The sequence below is a fragment of the Phocoena phocoena genome, chromosome 1 (genome assembly GCF_963924675.1).
Source record: "Phocoena phocoena chromosome 1, mPhoPho1.1, whole genome shotgun sequence".
NCBI lineage: Eukaryota > Metazoa > Chordata > Mammalia > Artiodactyla > Phocoenidae > Phocoena > Phocoena phocoena.
Genome location: NC_089219.1, coordinates 113,333,413 through 113,356,946, shown reverse-complemented (window position 1 = coordinate 113,356,946; position 23,534 = coordinate 113,333,413). Strand labels below are relative to the sequence as shown.

The 23,534-nt window shown below is 49.0% G+C and overlaps 1 protein-coding gene and 1 long non-coding RNA gene across 2 annotated transcripts; both read left to right on the top strand.

Moving 5' to 3' along the window:
* Window positions 1–1,851: 1,851 nt before the first annotated feature.
* Window positions 1,852–7,745, top strand: SSR2 (signal sequence receptor subunit 2). Its single transcript, XM_065890183.1, has 5 exons — window positions 1,852–2,006; window positions 2,695–2,811; window positions 4,464–4,572; window positions 6,419–6,496; window positions 7,635–7,745. Exons 1-5 carry the CDS (start codon window positions 1,852–1,854, stop codon window positions 7,743–7,745), a joined length of 570 nt encoding a protein of 189 aa, XP_065746255.1.
* Window positions 7,746–11,699: 3,954 nt separating this feature from the next.
* Window positions 11,700–23,085, top strand: LOC136139166 (uncharacterized). Its single transcript, XR_010656792.1, has 3 exons — window positions 11,700–11,927; window positions 20,624–20,901; window positions 22,293–23,085. It is a non-coding gene; the product is annotated as an uncharacterized lncRNA (long non-coding RNA).
* Window positions 23,086–23,534: the final 449 nt, after the last annotated feature.

Sequence of the window (23,534 nt, the reverse complement as noted above, 5' to 3'; positions counted from 1 at the left end):
ACTAGGCACAAATTAGGTGCCCAATAAGTGCATACTGAATGATGGAATGCTACAATGCAGAGATAGGATAATAGCAATATTGATAGTTAGCATTTATTGATCACACAAATGTGCCAGACAATATGTAAGAGTTTTACATACATTATCCTATTTGATCATCCAGCATTTTGAGAGTACTATAATTATCTCACTTCACAGATTTGGAAACCAAAGTTTATAGAAGTAACACTTGGACTTCCCTTGTGGTCCAGTGGTTAAGACTCTGCACTCCCAACGCAGGGGGCCCGGGTTCCATCCCTGTCAGGGAACTAGATCCCTCAGGCCGAAATGAAGATCCCACCTGCTGCATCTAAGACCCAGCGCAGTCAAATAAATAAATAAATATGTGTGTGTGTGTGTGTGTGTGTGTGTATATATATATATATATATATATATATATATATATATATATATATATAAAAGAAGTAACACTTGCCTTAAGGTTACCTAAACAGCAAGTGATCGAAGGGAGATTTGAATTCATGACTGCCTAACTTCACAGTCCATCCTCTGAACAGAGTCTACTGTTCAAAATGCTGTTTAGGGAAGTTTTTCTGGTAGCTGACTGAAATGCGCCGGGAAAGGCCCAAGAAAGCGAGACCATCGCAATGAAAAACAGCAACCGCAACGTGTATGAACTAAAGCGGTTACAGTGGGAATGGAGAAGAAAGGATCTACTTTTGCGGGGCCTTAAAGGGCTTCTAAAGAAAGTTCAGGGCTTGGTGACTTATTGGATATAGGGGATGACTAAATTTCTCGCCTGGGAATACGAAGAGTAGCCTCGAGAGAAATAGCTTTTCTCTAATTCCTAGTTCGACAGTACACTTTAGATAGATGACCCTAATCTCTGGGTCTGCCAGTTCCGCAGAGCACTTAATCAGGTGCTGGTCATCTACAGCAACGGCAAGCCAGCTTGAAAAGTCACTCTAGACTGCAGAATAATAAAAGCGTGAAAGAAAGAACAGGAAAGAAAGAAAGAAGAGCGTGGAGGATACACACACAAGCCTGCTCCAGGAGCTGTCGCATCCCAGAGGCGGGCGGGTACTACAAAGGGAAAGGTGGGGCTTGTCTATGAACTACAACTCCCAGAAGGCATCGGGCAGATCACCAAAGTTTCCGGCCAGAGCTTACTTCCGGTCTTTCCGATGCTGACGCTCTCTTCCGGTTTTGCTGGCTCCCCACGCCCAAAAGGCTTTGCGGGTGCGCGCGGTGAGTTCCGAGGCACTGGGGGTGCCAGCGGGAGCCTGGGAGTCTCACGTCTGCACAACATTCAGCGGCTGAGTGTTAGCTCGGGGAGGGCGGGGAGGAGAGAGGGCATGCCGGCGGGAGGACGTGTAGTCTTGGCAAGAGGAGGGGAGGGGCAGAGCTCTCGGAGGGCCCCAGAAAGGGATGTGGAGGGCCAGGACGAATAGGATCCCGGGGGAAGGATGGAGGATGGGATACAGGGGCGTGGGGGAGGACCCTGCGAGCGCGGCGTGGGATCACAGGGAAGCTGGTGGAGAAGGAGGAGCAGCGGGAAGGCAGCAGCCGTGGGGGACTCCTGCGTGAAGGAAAGCTAGAGGCTGTTGCAGGTCCGAGATCGGCCGAAATCCGGCGGCCTAAGGAGTCTGGCCACATGCAGTCCTCTCAGAAGATCGCACCAGTTGGGGAGCACCCTGGGCGCTGGTGGCTTAGAGACTGCTCTGTAGAAGGGGCTGCTGCTTTGATAAGCTCAAAAGAGTTTTGATAGACTTTGTAAGAAAGGGCTGTCAGGAAGCTCTTGCTGGTTTTACAGGCTTGGGTTGACTGCTCACTTTGCTTTTTTCTCCAAAGATGAGGCTGCTGGCATTCCTGGCATTGGCTCTATTTGCTGTCACTCAAGCAGAGGAAGGAGCCAGGCTTTTGGCCTCCAAATCACTGCTGAACAGATATGCCGTGGAGGGGCGAGACCTGACCTTACAGTACAACATCTACAATGTTGGCTCAAGGTAAGGAGGCCCTGGAGCTATAGGTTGGGCCCTTTTCAGGTTTCTTAGATTTCCCAGCTGGGAACAGGGACCAACAGTGATTTATCTTTGGGAGATTTCTAGCAACAGATATCATGAGTGAATGAATATACTGCTGGATCTACTTCTGGAAGAGGAGGACATTCTTACCTAAGCTACAGGAAACCATCTTCCACTTTTTGAGCTGGAAGAGTTTCAGAGTGGGGAAGAAGCAAAAATTGTGGTGAAACAGGGAGAGGAAGATGAGAAGGCAGAAAATGTATGATCCTTCGTTACCTCAGGGGTTTAGTTTCAGCTTCCTTTCTTTCATTAGCATTTTTGTTGTCTTTTTTTCACTTTATTCCCTTTAATGTTCTTTTCCACATGCATCTTGCTCCTCTTCCCCTCCTTACACACACACACACACACACACACACACACACACACACACACGTGAGAAGAAATTGGGGCAAAAACGGATTCAGGCCCATTCTTTCCTAGATATTTGAGTATTTTGGTGCCCAGAATCCAGGCCTTGGCTGGGATTCTTCAGTGCAACAAACCCAAATAACTGTGACTCACATCTGTCTTTTAAAGTTCTGATTTTTGGGGACAGGCAGGCAGATTTGATTGCTGATTCCTTTAATTTTATACCCATTGCTAACCTTTCTTCGTTTCCTCCCTTTTCTAGTGCTGCATTAGATGTGGAATTATCTGATGATTCCTTCCCTCCAGAAGACTTTGGCATTGTCTCTGGAATGCTCAACGTCAAATGGGACCGAATTGCTCCATATCCTCTTGACGCTGGGTGATGAAGGCTGGTGGTGGTGGGTGGGAGGGCGGTAATGTTGAAGCAAATCAGCAGGGTCCTTCTTGTCGCCACTCTGGATAAGATGGGGCAAGAGAGACTGGTGAGAATTGTGTGAGCATGATTTAGGGTGGGCCTGAGGAAGGAGGTTCCTGAAGTTCAGGTCATAAAGTTCTAAAACATTCTGTATCGGGAGAATGTAGGCAGATGTTTGTGGCTGGGCGAGGATGTTTAAGGTGCTTTTAAAAGAAATTCAGTGGGGGGGCTTCCCTGGTGGCGCTAGTGGTTAAGAATCCGCCTGCCAAGGCAGGAGACATGGGTTTGAGCCCTGGTCTGGGAAGATCCCACATGCCGTGGAGCAGCTAAGCCCATGCGCCGCAACTACTGAGCTTGTGCTCTAGAGCCCGCAAGCCACAGCTACTGAAGCCCGTACGCCTAGAGCCTGTGCTCCGCAACAAGAGAAGCCACCACAGTTAGAAGCCCATGCAACGCAAGGAAGAGTAGCCCCCGTTCGCCGCAAGTAGAGAAAGCCGTGGACAGCAACAAAGACCCAACGCAGCCAAAAATAAAATAAATTTATTTAAAAAAAAAGAAATTTAGTGGGATGCTAGGTGGAGGACCTGGGTGACTCTTTTTTTTTTTTTTTGGCTGCATTGGGTCTTAGTTGCGGCACAAGGGATCTTCGTTGTGGTGCGTAGACTTCTCTCTAGTTGTGGCGTGTGGGTTTTCTCTTCTCTAGCTGTAGCGCACAGGCTCCAGGGCACTTGAGCTCTGTAGTTAGTGGCATGTGGGCTCTAGTTGAGGCGCACGAGTTCAGTAGTTGTGGCACGTGGGATCTTAGTTCCCTGACCAGGGATTGAACTCGCGTCCCCTGCATCGTAAGGTGGATTCTTTACCGCTGGACCACCAGGGAAATCCCCTGGGTGACCTTTTAAAGACTCTTTTTCAATAAATCCCTTATTCGGATCTACTGGTTATTTCCTGAGTGTTTTTTTTTTTTTTTTTTTTTTGCGGTACGCGGACCTCTCACTGTTGTGGCCTCTCCTGTTGCGGAGCACAGGCTTTGGACACACAGGCTCAGCGGCCATGGCTCACGGGCCCAGCCGCTCCGCGGCATGTGGGATCTTCCCGGACTGGGGCACGAACCCGTGTCCCCTGCATCAGCAGGCGGACTCTCAACCACTGTGCCACCAGGGAAGCCCTCCTGAGTGTTTTGAATTAGATTATTTGTTTTCCCTGTGATTTAAAGTATATTTAGATTTTCTGGCAAGGGTAAGTGTTCTCTTTGGGTTTGGGGGGGTTTTGTTTTATATTTTCAAGAACTTACTGCAGTTTTAGGCAGCAAAAGGTTTTCTGTGACCTTAAGTGACTAATTTTTCATCCATAACCTATATTGCTTTAAAAGTTTAATTTAAACACCTCAATACTGAGTATGTCATAGATCCCTTCAGACTTGGCTAGAAAGACATCGTATTATACCACATACTTCAGGCTTAGAAAAAAAGCCTGTTTATTATTTTCGCAGTATATTGCAGATGTGAAATCATTACATGTGCTGGCAACTCTTTTTGTGAATGGTGTGTTTAGTCCCTAAGTTGAAAGTTTGTTACAACTGTAGCTTCATCTTTTTCCCTCCTTAACTCTTGGGTCAGTGCTAGCAACGTTTCCCACACCGTGGTCCTGCGCCCTCTCAAGGCTGGTTATTTCAACTTCACCTCAGCAACTATTACTTATCTGGCCCAGGAGGATGGGCCCGTTGTGGTGAGTTACCCAAACCCTTAGTTGGATGGGGCTCAGCTCTGCCTTCCTTTGAAAACTCTTGCAGAAAATCTCCAGAGCAGGTGCTAAATTCTGAGGAAGATAAGAAGGACCAAAAACTTGAGATATCATCATAGGAAGGAAGTATGTTTCAAAAATTATAAAGTCTCAGAATCAAGCAATTGAAATGAATGGGAGGGGAGTACTGTAGCATTCCCTTCCGCTTCACTTTTAATCTGTGCAGTGTCATGTGCTGCCCAGTTTATTGCCATCATTGTCTTTCCCATCTGTCTTCTGTGCTGCCATCAGATGATTCCTGGTCTCCGCTGTGTCTGTATCTTTCCCTTGCTTAGAATGCCCCTGCTTCTTGCAGCAAGGCTGAGTTTCCTGCCTCTTCTCGCCGTACCCTCCAGCATTCTCACTGTGTTCTGCCTCTCCCTTCCTCTCTCTGCCCTCGAAGACCCTCCGTCCTAATTAGACCAAGCTCCTTCCTGTGGCACCTCCCCCGCTCTCAGTGCTCCTTCTTTCCACTTTGCCTTTGGTCTCTGCTTGAAGTACTCTCTGTACTCTCTCTCCTCCACTTCATTATCCAAAGCCTCCTCAAGACCTAGCTCTGAGCTGCATCTCCTTGATTCTGTCTTCTGCTTTTACAATTCATATCGCTCTTTCCTACTCATTCTTTCACTAAACAGTCACTGACTGCATCTAAACTTCTAGAGCTCTTATAGTCTATGCCACTTGAACATTTAATTATTGACCATCTTTATTAGTTCTCTTTCCTGTATCTAGGTCTTTCCCTCACTCCCATCTCCCAGTTTAATTATAAACTCCTTGAAGCAAGGGACTTTGTCTTAGATTTCTTTCTGTTTTCCATATAGAATAGAAACCCAGCGATAACCAGTCTCTTGACTGATTGATGTAAAGGTCAGCAGACATTTATTGAGCCCCCTGCAAGGTGCTAGACTCTAGGAAATACCAAGCAGATTAAGACACTGTCCTAGCCCTCAAAAAGCTTGGGTCGTGAATTTATAAGTACAGATGGGCTTTAGGCTACTTAGTGAGTGCACAGTAAAGGAAGGGACTTAACAGAGTCAACCACGGAGCTAAAAGAAATCCAGGAGTCTCAAACATTCAGTGCACTCTCTGAGTTACCTTTTTTTTATAAACCATGTGGAACCATGTTCTTATAATCTTGGTTATGTTTTCATATCTCCTATCATGTGTGCTTTTAGAACCACCTCTAAGACTCTGGCTCCACCTGGTCCTTGATGGGTTAAAAGACATAAAATTAAAGGCTCAGCAGCCACTTTAGAACAAAGTTGTTTGCAATGTGCTTCAAACTCTTGGCCTCCTCTCCAAGACAAAGGAATGTGGGGCAGACTCAGCCCCTCCACTAGTAATGTACATTTGGGTAGGGCTTTTTACTTTCCAGAATCCTTCTCATTAGTTCGCTTGAGCCTCATGTCAACTTGTGAGGTACAGAAGAGTGTTTCCACATGAGGAATGGGGAAATGACTGCCATGGGCAGAGGGGCCAGTGGTGGTGAGCAACGCTTTCCAGAGTCTGAGGCTAAGATAGAAGGATTTGGCTTTAATTTCAGCTGCATACCTGTCCTACCTTTTTTTAGTAAATGCTCATCATGTGTCTCCTGGCTCCTAATTTACTCATCTTTACAACACACTAAGAATCCAACTCTCTCTAGTTCAAAAACTTTTCCTCATCTTGTTGCTTTCTTGGGCCTTTGGGAGCTAAGAATCTATTGCTTAGAACTGGGTTGGTTGGAACTGCCCTTTCCCAGATGAGAAAGAGCTGGAGACTTGCCTTAATGCCCTTCTTTTCTGCTTTTCAGATTGGCTTTACCAGTGCACCCGGACAGGGAGGAATCCTGGCTCAGAGGGAGTTTGATAGGAGATTCTCCCCCCATTTTGTAAGCTTTACAGTCTTCTTGGCATTCCCCTGGGAGTAGAACACGCTTTTAGTTCTGGGACCGTGTGGCTTCCTTAGAAGATATGTTTAGTTGGTTGGTTCTTGTCATATCTGTGTTTTGATGTCTGATACACACAGCCATCAAATATCCTGATTTAACCACGGTTAGAGATTTTTGGCAATGGGATCACAATTGCCAGAACCAAAAAAAGCTGCCCTTTTTCTCTGCTCAGCCTTGAGTAGAGCTCCATCTTGGAGTCCTGGGTCTAATTCGAGGATTAAAAGTATATCTGCTTAGATTAAAAGAGTCGCAGAGCATCGGGAAGGTTAAATGGGAACTTTGGTGTAGTCTAGTCTAGGGGAGAATTCTTTGAAGATTTGCCTAAAGTACTGAATGAGGAGATTCATTTATTCATTCATTCAGGGAATAATTATGAGGTTCCTAATTACATGCTCAATTCTGTGCTTTGCTTTGAGAAAACAACGCGAGACACAGTCCCTTCCATTAAAGATCTTATGGGCTCATAGAGGCTTCAGCGCAAGTCAGTGGGGGAAGAGTGCTGTGGTAGAGATCATATACAAGGCTCTGGAGGAGATGCAACAGGAACACCTAACCTGGTCTTTGAGAGTCGGGGAGGATTTTCTGAAGGAGGGAGGTTTAACTTATTAAAGAGGAGGTAAGGAAGGGGAGGCACCCTAGGAAGAGGGAGTAGCTCAGAAGTGAGAAAAAGCATGGTGCAATCCAGGAATGGCAGGTAGTTTAGTGAGGCCAGAGAGGCAGAATATGAGACAGAGGAATGGAAGAGAGAGCTGGAGGTGGGGGCAGGGGTTAGGTCGCAGGAGGCTTGACTGTTAGGGCAAGACCTGGGCATCTCCCTCCTCAAAGATTGTTTGGAAGAGAGAAGCTTCTCTTCCAGATTGGGTTGGGTCAGGTGAGACCTTTGGTTTCATAGCTCAAAAGATATAGATTAGTCTTTAGCGAGCCATTCTGTGTCTAGAGTAGCCAGAGAGGAACCTTCCTGCGAAGGTTCTGCTTAAAATTTGGGCTGGACTGCTCCCTTTCTCATTGGACCCCTTCCTTCCTGGTCCCCTCCTGTGTCCTAATCCAGACTTCTAAGCAAGGCCTTTGTCTTCCACAGCTGGACTGGGCAGCCTTCGGGGTCATGACTCTCCCTTCCATCGGCATCCCCCTGCTGTTGTGGTATTCCAGCAAGAGGAAATATGACACCCCCAAAACCAAGAAGAACTGAGTGGGGCTTCCAGTCCTCCCTTCCCAAGGAATACAGGTGCTTTCCAGACTCCAAAGGGTATCTCAAATGCAATCTCTTCTCCCTTAGCCCTTGGCCACCTCCTTGATCCTGCCCTGCTCTCAACCAGAGCGAAGGACCAGACCTTGGAGTCTTTGAGAGCCTCCTTGGTTCCATCGTGAAGCCATACAAACAGGAAAGCCTTTGGCAACCTCCTTGAGCCTAGGGGCCCTGTGGTGCACCGCCGAGGTGCCGCAGGGTACATTGCTGGTGATGTGAACTCTCTCAGGGGTCCAGGAGGGGGCACTTCGGAGACTGCCTGACACCACCCCGTCCCCCGCCCTCCCCTCTCAGAAGAGGGTGGAAGATAAGATGAAAGCTATGGGACTCTTGGAGGCTACCCAGTCTCTGTGCTGGCTTAGGGAAGCTCTTACCAAATGGGGTTTTCTAATAAAAACAAATGCCACCCTGCCTTGTCTGTTTTCCCATCACCTGGATGAGCTCAGGTTGCTGTTGCTACTCAGGCCCTGACTTCCCAGGCTCCTGGGCAAGTGAGCTGAATTCCTGCCTCCTTGCTCTAGGGATTGTAGGTCCTGTTCCCACAGAGATATCCCACCCCCTGCACCCTCCCTTCTGAACACCTTTGCTTCCATCCCTTATTTCTCTCTGTTCTCATCAGTCACCATATATTCCCCTAAACCTTCCTTGCCTGTGAGCCCCTCTCCACAGTAGAGGAGAGAATGGGGAAAAGTGTTCTGCAGTTGTTCTCATGCCCCGGGATACCTTCTAGGGGTGATTTATTCACTGACTGTTCTTGAGAAACTATCTCTTACGCCTGATTCTAGCCCTTCCTCCGTTTAAGAGCTAGCTTTTCTTGAGCTTGAACTTATTATTATTTTGGCCACATTGTGGGGTATGCAGGATCCCGGTTCCCCGACCAGGGATTGAACCTGTGTCCCCTTCAGTGGAAGCGTGGAGTCTTAACTACTGGACTGCCAGGGAAGTCCCATCTTGAACTTATTTTTAATGCCTCTGCTTCGAGCTCAGGCCAGGCAGAAGCGCCTGTATCCCCTGAGTTGTTACCTAAGCATGGCCTCTGGAAAGGCAGTGGGTATTGCGGCGACAGCAGTGGGGAGAAGCCACGCTGAGCTGACTCTGTCCAACCCAGGAATGCCGTGGTCCGAGAACAGCCTCCCAGGCAGGAGAGAAACCCAACAAACACCCGCTTTGTTCCTGTCACCAAGTTTCCCAGCTTAGATTCTGGTGGGGGGGCGGGGGGAGAGTGCTGCCCAGCCAGTTTAACCTTTCCTTCACCCGCCTTCGGAGCCTCTGGGCCCCAAGAAGGATGAAAAGGACTGGAGACAACGGGAGGCTCCAAATGAGTAGCCCTCCACCAGCTCACAGCCCTCTTTCAGGGCCTACGGCTCGGACACCCCAGGACTGGCCAGGTCAGAGGGCAAGAAGGATATATTTGCTTTGGTTCATTGTGTTCCTGGTGGAGACCTGGGACTTGCTCAAGAGAATGGGGAGAAAGACAGTGGGTCAGAAGCTTGGGGTTGAGAGCAAGCATAGGGAAGGAAGAGGGAGCTAGTTTGATAATGTATTGTCTTCCTCTAGGACTATGAACTGTTGGTCTTTGGACCAACACGCTTTGCCATCTGTGTAGTGTTCACTGAAAACACAGTGAGGAGTTAACCTATAGGAGGGGGTGTTCTGGTTTAAAGGGTAGGATAAACTTCATAACTTGGGAAGGTAACATAAGAGATTTCTCCCTCAGTCTGAGCTCTGGGAGATACTCCTTTTCTGAAAGCTGGGGCAGTCTTTACCTCTCCTTGCAGAACTCAGCATTTTGTGTCCTGGCCCTTGTTACAGAGGAGACTAGGGGGGAACCCAGGTCTTACCCAGATGACAAGAGAAGCATTGTGAAGGCAGTGTCACCGGCACCTTGAAAAAAGGCCCAAACTAAATACTTCCATCTCTCGAGAGATCAAATTCCTTGGAGTCAGGATGGAATTTGAGCCTCCCTTAAGTAGTAGCATTGAAGAATATAAGCCTCTCAAATCTATAGATGGCAAGACTCAGCTGGAGTAGTTGCTTTAGGATTGAGCCCTCTTCTTGAGGTAACTTAATGGAGGATGAGTAGCAGATGGTACTTCACTCTAATGGAAACTGCCCTAGGGACATGTGACCCCTGATCTCCAGATTTCATGCAGGTCTGCAAGGGAGAGGGAAAGCAAGCACTGGCCCTACATCCTTCCTGGAGATTGAGTACCCAAACTGAGGGCTTCCTCCCTAAAAGAACAGATAGCAACCCAGCTCTCAGCGTGTTCCAGATCCCCTCCTCCCGCTGGAAACTAGCCCTCTATCCCTCCCACGTTGTCCAAACTTTTAGCTGGCACCCGCACACCCACACCCAGCCCTGGTACCAGGAGGATCCAGGGCCCAGATTACCACCCCTTTCACATACTAGGCTTTGGGACTTCACCTGACAAAAGTTAATTGGAAACAGGTATAAGGATTCCCAAGAAACTGTGGATAAAGCAGAGGCTTGGTGACAGGGTGGGAAGTTATCTGAGCTGGATCCCTCGAGAGAGCGGCTCAGGGTGGTGGAAGCAGCACTGACCACAGAGGCAGCAGTGCTGGACCCCAGCCCCAGTTCTGCCACTCACTGGCTGGCAGACCTCACGTAAATCACACACACCCACCCCCGCTCGGAGCCTGTGTCCTCATTTGGACAATCCCAGGATTGTTAAACTAGAGAATTTCTGAGGACCCTACACCAGTAAAACAGGCAGCTGTTTCCCCTGTATTCTTATGAAGTGAGAAGCAACCACTGTCACTCATGTGGTTTGGAGCCCAGCCAGGTAGGAAAGGGCACACAGTTTCCACATCTGGCAACAACTGCCCTCTTCCTCTCACGCAGAGGGAGAGTTTTAGAGCAAGGCTAGACCGTAGATCACCTAATTTAATCTCATTTAATAGATCAGGAAAGGCAGAGTGGAGTGGTTTATCCAAGGACACAGCAAGTGGCAGCTAGCATATCTATTGAGTAACAGTTATGGGCCCAGCATTTATGTTCCACTATTTGTACATATCTCATTTACTATCCCCATTTTACAGAGGAGGAAATGAGGCTACTAGGGAACTTCTCCAAGGCCCCTTAACTTGTGAGTTGGCAGAGGCAGCCAAGCTCTTCCAATTCCAACATGTCCTTTCCCCTGGACCACGAGGCCCATCAGGGAGGAGGCTCCCCAGTACCGCAGGAAGTCCAACATCTGCCCACTCCATCCTCTGCCCCAGGGAAGCGGTGAGGGTGAGTCAGTGCCCCTAGAAGCTGTTATCAGGGAAGGGGGTGGAGAGCCACTCAGATATCCTGTGCCTGGTATCCACAACACGCTGGGAGCTGGGAGCCGGGTGTGTGCCAAGCTGCCTGCTCACCCTGTTCCTGTTGGCTGAAGGAGGGTCCTCCTCTGATGTAGCTGCCCTTGTCATCGCTCCTCCCTGTACTTTCATCACAGAAAATACAGTCTGTCCTCCTCCCCCTACTGTAACCTGCCTCTTAAAGGGAACGACAAGCATTTTGAAACCAAATTTGAGAGAGAGCAAAGGACCTCCCTGACCCTAGTAGGAGGACCTTGCTGTTAAGTAGGGTTCCAGCTGTGGGCCTTTCCCTGAGTTGTCTTCTTTTTCCCCTCAGTTCCACCCTGTCTCAGCTGGAGGGCGGGTGAAGGTTCCCTGGGATGTCAGGTTCCCACATACTCTCCCCTCAAGGTGACCCCAGCTTGGTTTCCTGTATCTGTTCCTACGTGTGCCTGAATCCGGGGGCTGCCCTTTGCGGGATGCTGAAGATGGGGAACCCAGGAATCCTCGGGACCAGCAACGGCACCCAAGGGGTTAAAGGTCTGGGCACAGCACTGTCTAGGGTGTTTGAAGTAGGGCGGGGAAGGGAAGGGCTACAGTAGTTGGAGAGGCAGCTGATCTGGACTGGAATGAGTCCCCCCTGTCTCCTATGCAAACTTCTGGACCATGAGCAATTCCCTTAAAAGGACCAAGAAAGAGGCACCCCCATTAAGTCCTGGACTGGATTCTTAGAGGGGCTGTCTGAAGTGGGACTTCTTCCTATACTGCAGTCACCAACCGAAGGCAAGAACAGGTCTCCCATCTTTGGGATATCTCCCAAGTCTGGTGAGTTTCCCTCTCCCTTTCCCTGAGTCCTTACCACATCAGTGGGCATTTCCCAGAAGCAGAGATCTTCAGGAACCCCTCAGCACCCCCAGGAAGTGACAGAACAATTCTCCACCAGTCTCCTGCATTCAGCTGCCTTTTTAAAAAAATAATTAATTAATTAATTTTTGGCTGCATTGGGTCTTCGTTGATGCGCGTGGGCTTTCTCTAGTTGCAGCGAGTGGGGGCTACTCTTCATTACAGTGAGCAGGCTTCTCATTGCAGTGGCTTCTCTTGTTGCAAAGCACAGGTTCTAGGTGCTTGGGCTTCAGTAGTTGTGGCACACGGGCTCAGTAGTTTTGGTTCGCAGGCTCTAGAGCGCAGGCTCAGTAGTTGTGGCGCACGGGCTTAGTGGCTCTGTGACATGTGGAATCTTCCCAGACCAAGGCTTGAACCCGTGTCCCCTGCATTGGCAGGCAGATTCTTAACCACTGCGCCACCACGGAAGTCCCATCAGCTCCCTTTTTTAAAAAAATTTTATTAATTTTTATTTTGGGCTGCATTGGGTCTTCGTTGCTGTGCGCGGGCTTTCTTTGGTTGCTGCGAGCGGGGGTACTCTTCACTGCGGTGTGCGGGCTTCTCATTGCGGTGGCTTCTCGTTGCAGAGCACGGGCTCTAGGCCTGTGGGCTTCAGTAGTTGTGGCACACAGGTTCAGTAGTTATGGCACGTGGGCTGTAGAGCGCAGGCTTAGTAGTTGTGGCGCACGGGCTTAGTTGCTCCGTGGCATATGGGATCTTTCCATACCAGGGCTTGAACCCGTGTCCCCTTCATTGGCAGGTGGATTCTCAACCACTGAGCTACCAGGGAAGCCCTCAACTCCCATTTTTAACTAGGGTGCATTGAGAGTGTGTGTGTCTCTGTGTGTGTGCGCGCAAGTGTGCAAACAGGAAATCACCATAATGGCCAACAGTTAATTAACACTACTTGTGGGACAAGTGATGCCAAAGATTTTATATATACTTTTTTTTCTGTTTTTGGCCGTGTCACTAGTTCCCTGACCAGGGATTGAGCCCGGGCCCTCAGCAGTGAAAGCACGGAGTCCTAACCACTGAACCGCCAGGGAATTCCCTTATATACATTCCTTTTTTTTTGGCTGCGTTGGGTCTTTGTTGCTGCGTGAGGGCTTTCTTTAGTGGTGTCAAGCGGGGGCTACTCTTCGTGTGCAGGCTTCTCATTGTGGCGGCTTCTCTTGTTGCGGGGCACGGGCTGTAGGTGCGCGGGCTCGGTAGTTGTGGCACGTGGGCTCTAGAGCACAGGCTCGGTAGTTGTGGTGCACAGGCTTAGTTGCTCCATGGCATGTGGGATCTTCCCGGAGCAGGGCTCGAGCCCATGTCCCCTGCATTGGCAGGCAGATTCTTAACTACTGAGCCACCAGGGAGGCCCCCTTTATATACATTCTTAATCCTCACAGTCCTATGGGGTTAGCATATCATAATCCCCATATTAAAGTTGAGGTTTAGAGGAGTTAAATAACTAACACTCATCGATTAAGAGGTAGATTATAGGACTGGGATTCAGACTCAAGTTTATCTGGCACCATTAAGACAGGAGGTATGGACAAACAGGATAGCTAGAATTTTAAAACTTTAAATCCTAATTCACGCTGGGTCCCCTTCCTCTAGGCCCTGACATTATTCCCTTTATCCCTGGTGGTTAATTGTGAGATTTAAAGGGCCACAAACTCATACCTGAGAGCCAGGGGCTTCCAGATTCCAGATTACCCCATCCATTCAGATTAGGGGCTCCTTAGTTCACCCACTACCTTTAGCTGTTCCCTGGGATCTGATGGGTTAACTCCTTGGGACTCAGTGGCCAAAGTCTTCTCAGGTGTGTCCCTCTGAACCTCAGCCCCTCTCTTGCCCCACCCTGCTGGCATGGCACCCAGAACGCATGCCAAGAAACTGACAGGAGGTAGAAGTGGACTGATCGGTCTTCCCCCTTTTATTCTCTAGCCCCGACACATCATGGGCTAGTCTGGGTCCCAACAAGCCTCTGGTAGAATAAGCACACAGGCCCAGCAGAAAGAAAGAGGATAGGATCCCTAGGTTCAGTTTGCAAACAAATTTTTTTTAAAAAAGAGAAAAGATGCTCACACTTGGAAGCCCAAAGCAGCAAAAATCCTGACTGATTTGTGAGCCTAATATATCAAAGAGGTGGGGGTGATTTAGGGTGAGTGTCTGAGATGCTTGATGGCTGACTTTTTTTTTTTTTTTACATCTTTATTGGAGTATAATTGCTTTACAATGGTGTGTTAGTTTCTGCTCTATGACAAAGTGAATCAGCTATACATATACATATGTTCCCATATCTCTTCCCTCTTGCGTCTCCCTCCCGATGGCTGCCTTTTAAGGAGATATGATGGGACTTCCCTGGCGGCCCAGTGGTTTAGAGTCTGCACTTCCACTGCAGGGGGCATGGGTTCGATCCCTGGTCGGGGAACTAAGATCCCACATGCTGTGTGATGTGGCCAAAAAAACAAATAAGTAAAAATTTAAAAAATAAAAATAAGGAGACGTGGTTAGATTAGAGGACTGAGGATGCCTGGCTCTCTAGCTTTGAACTTCCAGAATTAAGTACTAACAATAAAATCGACAACTCTGCCCTATGGGCCCTGGAAGCAGGTGGAAGCAGGAGTCAACCCAAAAGCTGATGTGGGCAGATGGCTTTTGCCTGAACTAGCCCCTGTCCCACAGAGGGGTGGTACACTTGCCTCACCACTGTGTTTGTGTGTGCATAGACCCTTCTGGGTCCTCGTCTTGGTGCCTGACACCTGGTAGGTGCTAAAGAAATATTTGCTGAATGAAGGAATCCTCTCTATGTACCCTTTACCTTTTCTTTGATTTTTGGAATTGTGATACCACTCTCTGGCAGTTGACAGGAAAGACAGGGAAGGAGGGTGAGTTCCAGGATACAGTGTTGAACGCAAGCAAAATCTCATATGTCTCACACTGAGAAATAGAGCGATGACGTAGCCAGGTCAGGGTGAGGTGAGGAGGAATTAGAGACTTGGGTGCTATATGACTTGCTGTAGAATGGTGTGTTCGTGAGCAGGGAGGGGTGGGAAGGAACTGTGGTTACCAGGGCCTTCTTCATCTGAAGCCCTGCTTTAGTCTTCTTTGCAGGACACTGTTGGATTAATGGTTTACTTTCTATGGGAGAGGAAGCAGGTAGGTTAAATTTTGAACCATCAAAGGGTTTTCTACGACCCTGTTCCCCCAGGGCTAGGAGACCTGGAGAGAAGCCAGCAGACCATGCCATCTGGCCTGTCCCTTCCTCCCCGTTCTTTATTATCTGGTTCTTTTGGGTCTTCCACATTATTGCCCCCTTTGGGAAATTTAGGACCCCAGAGCCAGACCCAGGGAGCCCCCCAGGCTGCGAAGGGGCCCACTAGCCTTGCCCACTGTCCCCTGTGCCTAGCTGTGTGGTTGCTATCAGCAGTTCCTACCCCCGGTGTTCGCTGGCAGCAAACAGAAGCAGGGCCCTGCCTGCCCCCCCCCCCATCACCTCATTCAGATTTCTAAGATGCAGAGGGAGTAGAAAGGACAAATTTAATTTTTTGGAATCCCCATCTAATTTCTTCTGGAAACTGCTTCCTTTCTTTGACTGGGGTGGAGGGGGCAGGAATGAGGAAGTGAATAACAATATTGCCAACTTTCTTTCAAAGCTAGCCACTTGCTCTCATTGGTTGCCTTCTTGTTTCAGAGAACTCAGGCTGTACACTGGGATGCATCTGCTTTGAAAACTCAGCTCCACCTCCTACAGCCCTGTGACCTTGAGCAAGTTACTTTCCCTCTCTGTGCTGCCTGTTTCTTCCTATGTAAAATAGGGATAATATCTATTTCAAGAAATGGTTGTGAGGATCCCACAGGGTGCTGTAGGCACTCATGGGTTAAGCGTCTTCCCCCTGTAGGCTCAGGTGCTATTTAGGAAATGGGTGTGCTGGGGTCTTCAATGTCCCTCCTCCCGCAAGCTGGTTGCAGACACCTGGTTGGTGGGCAGTGAGCCTTAATGTCTCTCTTTGATCTCTTTTTCCTCCTTCCTGAGATTTTGAGACCCAGCTTCTCTAAATCAAGAGTCTGCAAACTTCTTCTGTAGAGACCCAGATAATAAATATTTTAGGCTTTATGGGCCATATGGTCTCTGTCGCAACTACCAACTTTGCTGTCATAATGCAAAAACAGCCATAGACCATATGTAAATGAATGAGCATGGCTGTGTTCCCCAGAAAAAAACCCTTTATTTATGAGCACTGAAAATTGAATTTCATATAATTTTTATGTGTCACAAAGTAGTATTCTTCTTTTGATTTTTTTCCAACCATTTAAAAAAGAAAATAGGACAGATTTGGCCCACAGGGTATAGTTTGCCAACCTCTGCTCTAAACTACCAAAGGCCATGGTCCATCCCTTCTCTCTTTTTTTTTTTTTTTTTTTGCGGTACGTGGGCCTTTCACTGTTGTGGCCTCTCCCGTTGTGGAGCACAGGCTCCGGAAGCGCAGGCTCAGCGGCCATGGCTCACGGGCCTAGCCGCTCCGCGGCATGTGGGATCCTCCTGGACCGGGGCACGAACCCGAGTCCCCTGCATCGGCAGGCGGACTCTCAACCACTGCGCCACCAGGGAAGCCCCATCCCTTCTCTTTGAAGAGTGCAGGTTCATCAGGGTTCATCAGGCTCCTCCTTGCTCTGGTTGTTATGTGCTCTTTTCTATCAGAAGTTGTTTATGTTAATGAGTCCCCATCACAGTTGTTTTAGTGTCAGCCTGTGGGTTATCTATTCTCTCTCTCTCTTCTTTAACCGTCATATAATGCCTATTTCTGCTTCTGTCTTGGGCATTCCTCTCTCCAGCTCTCCATTTCTCTATGCTCTGCCTTCTCTCTGCTTCTAAATAATAATAGTAACAACAAAAATAATAGTAGCATTTACTAAGTACCCAATATGTGCCAAGCACATTGTTAGTTGTATTACATACATTATCAAGTCTTTCAATATCCTTACAAGGTAGTATTACCATTCCCATTTTACAGATGATCCTGAAGCTCAAAAACATTTAATAAGCAAGTTCCCAAGGTCATGTGGCTTATGAAGGTGGCAGAGCTAGCAAATCTGATGAACTTCAAAGCACCCTGAAGAAATTATGGTCTCAGAGTTTTGAATAAGAGAGATTTCTCTCAGTATTTCCCTGGCGGTCCAGCAGTTAAGACTCCGAGCTTCCACTGCAGTGGGCACGGGTTCAATCCCTGGTTGGGGATCTAAGATCCCGCATGCCGTGTGGTGCAACCCAAAAAAGAGAGAGAGAGAGAGATTTCTCTCTGTTAAAATATTGTATGCTCCCATCTCAGCACACGGTAGAGTGTCTAATGAATCACTGATGACTAGGGCAATTGGTGGAGCTCACACACTCAGAGGAGGAATCACGAGACGCTGATGGTCTGTGTCGATGGGAAAACCATCTGATCCAGAGGCAGGAAGAAAAGTAAAGTGACTTAGAGCCCCTTCTTGCTTTCCTCCCCTGCCCCCATCTCAAGCATCTGATCTCAGACCTATTTCAGAATCTCCTATCTGTGCTCAGCGGAAGCAGTGATGTGACACGATGTGATCTCATTCTGGGGCTAAATAAAGCCATTGTGTGAGACCCAGCCCTGGTTGCTCCCTTGCACCATTTCCTGAGCTCAGGAGCCTAGTGAAAGATGGGAGGGGGCTGGGAGAGAACTGATGGAAGGAGGGGCAAGGAAAGGAACACAACCACAGGGGCTCCAGCTTGAATTTCAGAAAGAGGCGGAGGGACTATCTCTGGGAGGGGGTTGAGGAAACCTTGCTAAACCTCATCTCTTTGAAGGATAGAATGAAAATTATTGACCTGACAGCGTGAAGGGGTGGAATTTAGAAGAAAAACTTTCTGAGGAATGGAATGAAGATTTAAGGGAGAAGGAGCCCAGCGGATTCCATTTTCACAGAGGGCAGAGACCATGAATGACATGACAGAGAGGCCAGAAAGAGGGTAATTCTTTGAGAAGAGGTCAGACTCCAGGTGGTCTCAGCTGGAGGAAGAAGGGTGAAATTTCAAGACATAAAGATCTCAGGATTCGAAATGTCTGTCCACCAGGCCAAGGCAGCAGGGTACCACCTCCAACAGGCGGCATCTCCAGGGATGGAGGGAAAGGAAAGGGCTTCCATTCACTGCTTTTCATTCATCTCATCAAATCCAGCCCTGTGGGCAGAATCAGGGCGGGAAGAGTAGATAGAAGCTGGGTTCAGGGCGAGTAGGTCAAATAGTGTTTTCTCTTTTGTGAGGTCACTGAATGCCAGATCCAAGTTCCTTGTAGTGCCCCTTCAGTGTCCCTCCATTTCTGTCCTGTTCCCAGCCCCTGCTCCTCTTTTTCTAGGGAACATACCTAGTTCCTACTCTTTCCTCTATCCCAGCTTCTCACGACACTTTTTGTCAGTACCCCTCTCCTCCTGCCCCCAAATCTCAGCTTTGGAGACCACTGGTTTGCAGGGACCGTGCTGTGGCCCTCAGGCTCTGTCCTGCTCCCTGCAGATCTGCCCATCTGTTTATGTATTTATTTTCTAAATATGTTTTTAAGGAAATATTTATTTATTTGGCTGCACCGGGTCTTAGTTGCGGCACATGGGATCTTCGTTGCGGCGTGTGAACTCTTAGTTGCGTCACGTGGGATCTAGTTTCCTGACCAGGGATAGAACCCGGGGCCCCCTGTATTGGGAGCATGGAGTCTTTTTTTTTTTTTAAAGATTTATTATTTATTTATTAATTCATTTTTGGCTGCGTCAGGTCTTAGCCGCAGCACGCAGGATCTTCGTTGAGGCATGCGGGATCTTTCGTTGTGGTGCGCAGGCTCTTCCTTGTGGTGCGCGGGCTTCTCTCTAGTTGTGGTGTGCGGGTTTTCTCTTCTCTAGTTGTGGCGCGCAGGCTCCAGTACGCGTGGGCTCTGTAGTTTGCAGCATGCAGGCTCTCTCGTTGAGGCGCGCGAGCTCAGTAGTTGTGGTGTGTGGGCTTAGTTGCCCCGTGGCATGTGGGATCTTATTTCCCTGCCCAGGGATCAAACCTGCGTCCCCTGCATTGGAAGGCGGATTCTTTACCACTGGACCGCCAGGGAAGTCCCATCCCATCCTGTTTATAGATAGCACATCAGATGGCACGAGGCCCAAGTTCGTGGACACAGAGAGAGGATGTCTCCCAGCGGCAGGCTGAGAGGTCCCCTCTATGTGGCTTCCAGCTGTGCTGAGCACGGACAGGCACAGGGCCTGGGCTGGTTTCCTAGGCCTCTCTTTTTCTATCTTTAGACCCACCCAGCAGGGCAGCAGAATGCCATCTGCAGAGGCCTGAGTACTTGTCTCCTTCCCTGTGGTAGGCAGGTGTGCAGCTGGCACAGGCACAGGTGCCATCTCAGTGGTCCTGGGTGGAGTGGGGGCAGGTTGCAGTGAAAGAGGGAAAAGTTGCTGGAAGGAACAACTGTCCAGCAACCTGGACTTTGGGGTGGGGGGGGGTGTCGGGGGCGGGGAGTAAAATAACTTGCGGAAGGCTTGATACCCTCACAGGAAGCCTGGGAGGAGCGGGAATTCTGACTCACTGCTTCCTGGCCCTCCAGGGTCCTCTGAACATCTCAGTTGCTTCACCCCTGGGAGAAGAGGAGCCTGGGAAACTCATTCTAGCAGAAGTTCTACAGAGATAGGGCCCAGAGGGGGTGTACAGAGGTAGATGCAGTAGATGTGAGTTGCCTTCCCGCCCCTCCATCACCTTAGTACTCGGGTATTTGGTACTCGTTTCTGGAGTGGAGCTTATCATTTTCAACTTTAAGAGCTCCTGAGGGTTCTTAAATCTGAGACACATTGAGGCAAGCCCTGATGGCAGCCAGGAGTACTGGGCAGTGAGAACAATGCCCACTTGGGAGAGAGAGAAGGAATTTCAATGTGGCTGGTTTTGGAGCCCTTCTCTTTGCTTCTTGGGAAAAGGTCAGAATGGCTCTCTTACTCCCCAAATGACCAGAATCTTAGAAAGAAGAAATCATACTACTTTCTCACTCATGCACCTTTTCTCCCTGCTGTTTTATTTGCCTAGACTCCTCCCTTTCCAACGTGGCCAAATCCTAACCACTCCACCCTTCCAGGCCCATCTCAAAGGCTGTTTACTTCCTTCTGTTTCCCTTTTTTGAGTCCTCCAACTGGCTATATGCACTCATTCCTTTGACAGCACAAAGACTTTTTTTGAAAATTCTCTTGTGGCATTTGGCAAACTCCGGCCAGTTGTTTGTGATTTGTGCTTTTGTCTATGTACACACATGCACACGTGCACACACACACTCACTAGAACGAATTCCTTGAGGGTAAGAACAATATCTATTTCTCTTTGCTTGGCTTGGTCCTCTGCCATATAGGTACTCATTAAATGGAATAATAATGAGTGAATGAGGATGTCATTATGTACTGGAAAGAACACTAGACTGGGAGTCAGAAAACCCAAGTTCTCTGCTTGACTCTGCAACTAATTCCTCGTGTGATCTTGAGCCAGCCATCCTCCAATTCTGTGCCTTGGTAAAGGGAGGGGTGACTTGATGCTCTAGGCCTGGCTGACTGGGACACCTTTCTAGTTCCAAATTCCAGAATTCTAGAACTCACCATTCTCTGTCTTCTTGATTCAGACTGGCCTGTGTGTACCTCCCATGAACAAGGACGTCCCAGAGGTGCTCCTCACAGGTGGAGACCTGGTGCCCCAAGGCCACACTCGACGCTGCCTGTCTGTGGTCGAGTCCAGAGAACAGCTGGAGGAGAATGAGGAAGAGGGAGAAAAGGAGAGAGACGGCTCCCACGCTGTACCCCTCCGAAGGTCGAGGGCTTTCCGTGCCTACAGTCACAACTACGACCCCTTCAAAAGACATAGTTGGGGGCCGGGCAAGGAGCTCCAGGATCCACTGAGCAGGTAAAACACCAGGAGACCTCCTGTCTCTCCTTCTGTCAAGTCCTATACCTAGGAGAAGTGGTTGGAAAGGAATGACAGGAGTTGAAGAGACCTGGGCCCCTGGAGAATCCGAACCCAGGCCTGTTGTGGGCCTTTGGGGAGGGTAGACTCTGCCTTTCAAAATATGACTCTACCTAATAGTTCTAGCTCCTTTTTTCTACCTGGTCTCAAGGGCAGGTGGGTGAGGATGGTGAGGGAAAGATATGGAGGTGAGGTGAGTAGCAGGACACTCAGGTCTTATTGCCTCCACCTCCCACTTGGGTTTCTTAGGACCATACAACAGTGTCAGAGCTGGAAGGGACTCAGGGATCATATGGCCCCATCACCTCATTTTACAAATGAGGAAACTGAGGCCCAGAGAACTTTGGGAAGTTTCTTGAGAGAAGTGCTCCCAGGGTTGGGGCATGGAACCTGCCTCCTTTCCCAAATTGCTCCCTGCCTGCTGGATCCAGGCTGAGGCAGGCCCAAGATATTTAGATATCATAGTCCAGCCCTACAATGGGGGAAGAACTACTCTGGCTCAGGGGCCTACATAAGCTTGGCAGACTAGAAGAGAGGGACCCAGCTCTTCCCCTCTCCTGAAAAATCACTGACCATATCCCCAAAGACAGAGGAAGCCAGAAAGAGAAGGTCCAGGGGTCAGCATGAAGGGTTCAGTGTGAGTGGTCACTGTGAGGGCCTGCTAGCCGTGGAAGGGCCCTGTCTCTCTGCTTTGACAATGGTCCCCTTGGCCAAGTTCTCTTAGCTCTGGTGAGTAGACCAAGCTTCTCTAGCTTCTAGGCAGGGCTGGCTGGGCTGTGTGAGGGGAGAGGACCTTGTCCCTGAACTGGCTTGGGAGGGAACTTGGGTGAGAAGCCTTGTCCGCAGGACTCATGGCACCTTGCTAAGAGCGGCTAATTTAAGGCAGAGACGCTCTGTGGTGCCGACTGTATCTCACGGTCTTCCAGGTGTCACCTTTCACTACCAGGCACTAATTTTGACCCTTGGGTAGAGAAGAAAGGGAGCCCTGGGCACACCATTGATCTTAGTGGAGCTAAGGTTGGCATCAGACACCAGGCAAAGAGTGAGAATGCAGCTTACCCTTCCTTTCCCTCCCTGCTGAACGCTGGCTGTTTTCTGGAGGGCAGTACTGTCCTTTGACCAGCAGGGGTCACCCTTGCCTGAAGTCAGCTCCACAGTTTTGCCAAAGCACAGCCCCAAAGGGAAGCCAGTTTGGGTCTGGCCTGCGCCTAGGCTAACCGGAAGGGCTGGGCTGGGGGCAAGCAACAGGACTGGGCTGAGGCGGTGTTCCTCCCTGGTGCCTGTCACAGGCCACTGGGACCGGAGGGCAGTGGTGGCAATGTGTGTTTCAGGAACAAACTGCAGGCATCGGGATGTGTGGGCTCCCAGGAGCCCCCCTTACTGCAGAACCAAGAGGAACTGGACCCCTTTCTGGAACTGCAGCACCAAGGTGGCCAACCCTCCTGCGTGGTATGGATAGACAAATCCCCATGGAAGCTACCACCTTCCTCCCCCTCTCCTGCCCCTTTGCCTGTCCAGCCACCTCTCTGTGCCTCTTCTGTTCTGCAAGCTGCTGGGTCTCCCTGTGCCCAGGCATCACTTTGACTCCATCTGATGGAATCTGAATCTGGTGTCTCTACTCCTCTGTCTGCTTTCCTGGGTCTGTATGCTCTGTCCCCCACTCTTGGTATCCTGCCTCTGTCTCTTTCTCTGAGACTCTCTGTGCCTTCCTTTCTGTGTCTGTGTCTCTGTGTTGATGTGGGTATCTCTATTCCTCTCTCATTAAAAGGCCCCTGCTCCCCTTGGTGTTATAACTACTTCTTTGTGTGGACCCCACATTTCTCAGATTTGGAGATGAACTTATTATTTGTAGGATGAAACTAGGCATCTGGTACCCTGAAACAGTAGTTCTCTAACAAGATAATCATAGGATTATCAAGTGAGAAAGGATATAGAGATTGCTCAGCCTTCTGGCTGAGGGGAACATCACAGGGAAGATCTCAAACCAGGACCCAGAGACCACTGAGGATACACGAAGCTTTTAGAGACATCACTGGGTTTGCCAGCTAAGAGTCCCTGAGTACAGTCAGCCCTCTGTATGCATAGGTTCTGCGTCCATGGATTCAACCAACCACGGACTAAAAACATTTGAAAAAAAATTCCAGAAATTTTCAAAAAGCAAAACTTGAATTTGCCTCATGCTGGCAAATATTTATATAGCATTTACAATTATTTACATGGCATTTATATTACATTAGGTATTACAATTAATCTAGAGATGGTTTAAAGTATATGGGAGGACGCACACAGGTTATATGCAAATTTCAGTATTATGCCATTTTATGTAAGGGACTTGAGCATCCTCAGCTTTTGGTATCCACAGGATCCTGGAATCAATCCCCCATGGATAATGAGGGACAGCTGTACATGGAACTGTCTCAAGCCCTGTGACTTAAGGTTACCTCCCCCCCAGCACATCCTCTAACTGGCCAGGGGTACCCACCTGGCCTCATTGTTCAAGTGCCTGTGGTTTGGGAGAGAGGTTGAGAAGAGGGGGCTGTTACAGCCTGTCAGGGAAGCAGCAAAACGCATCT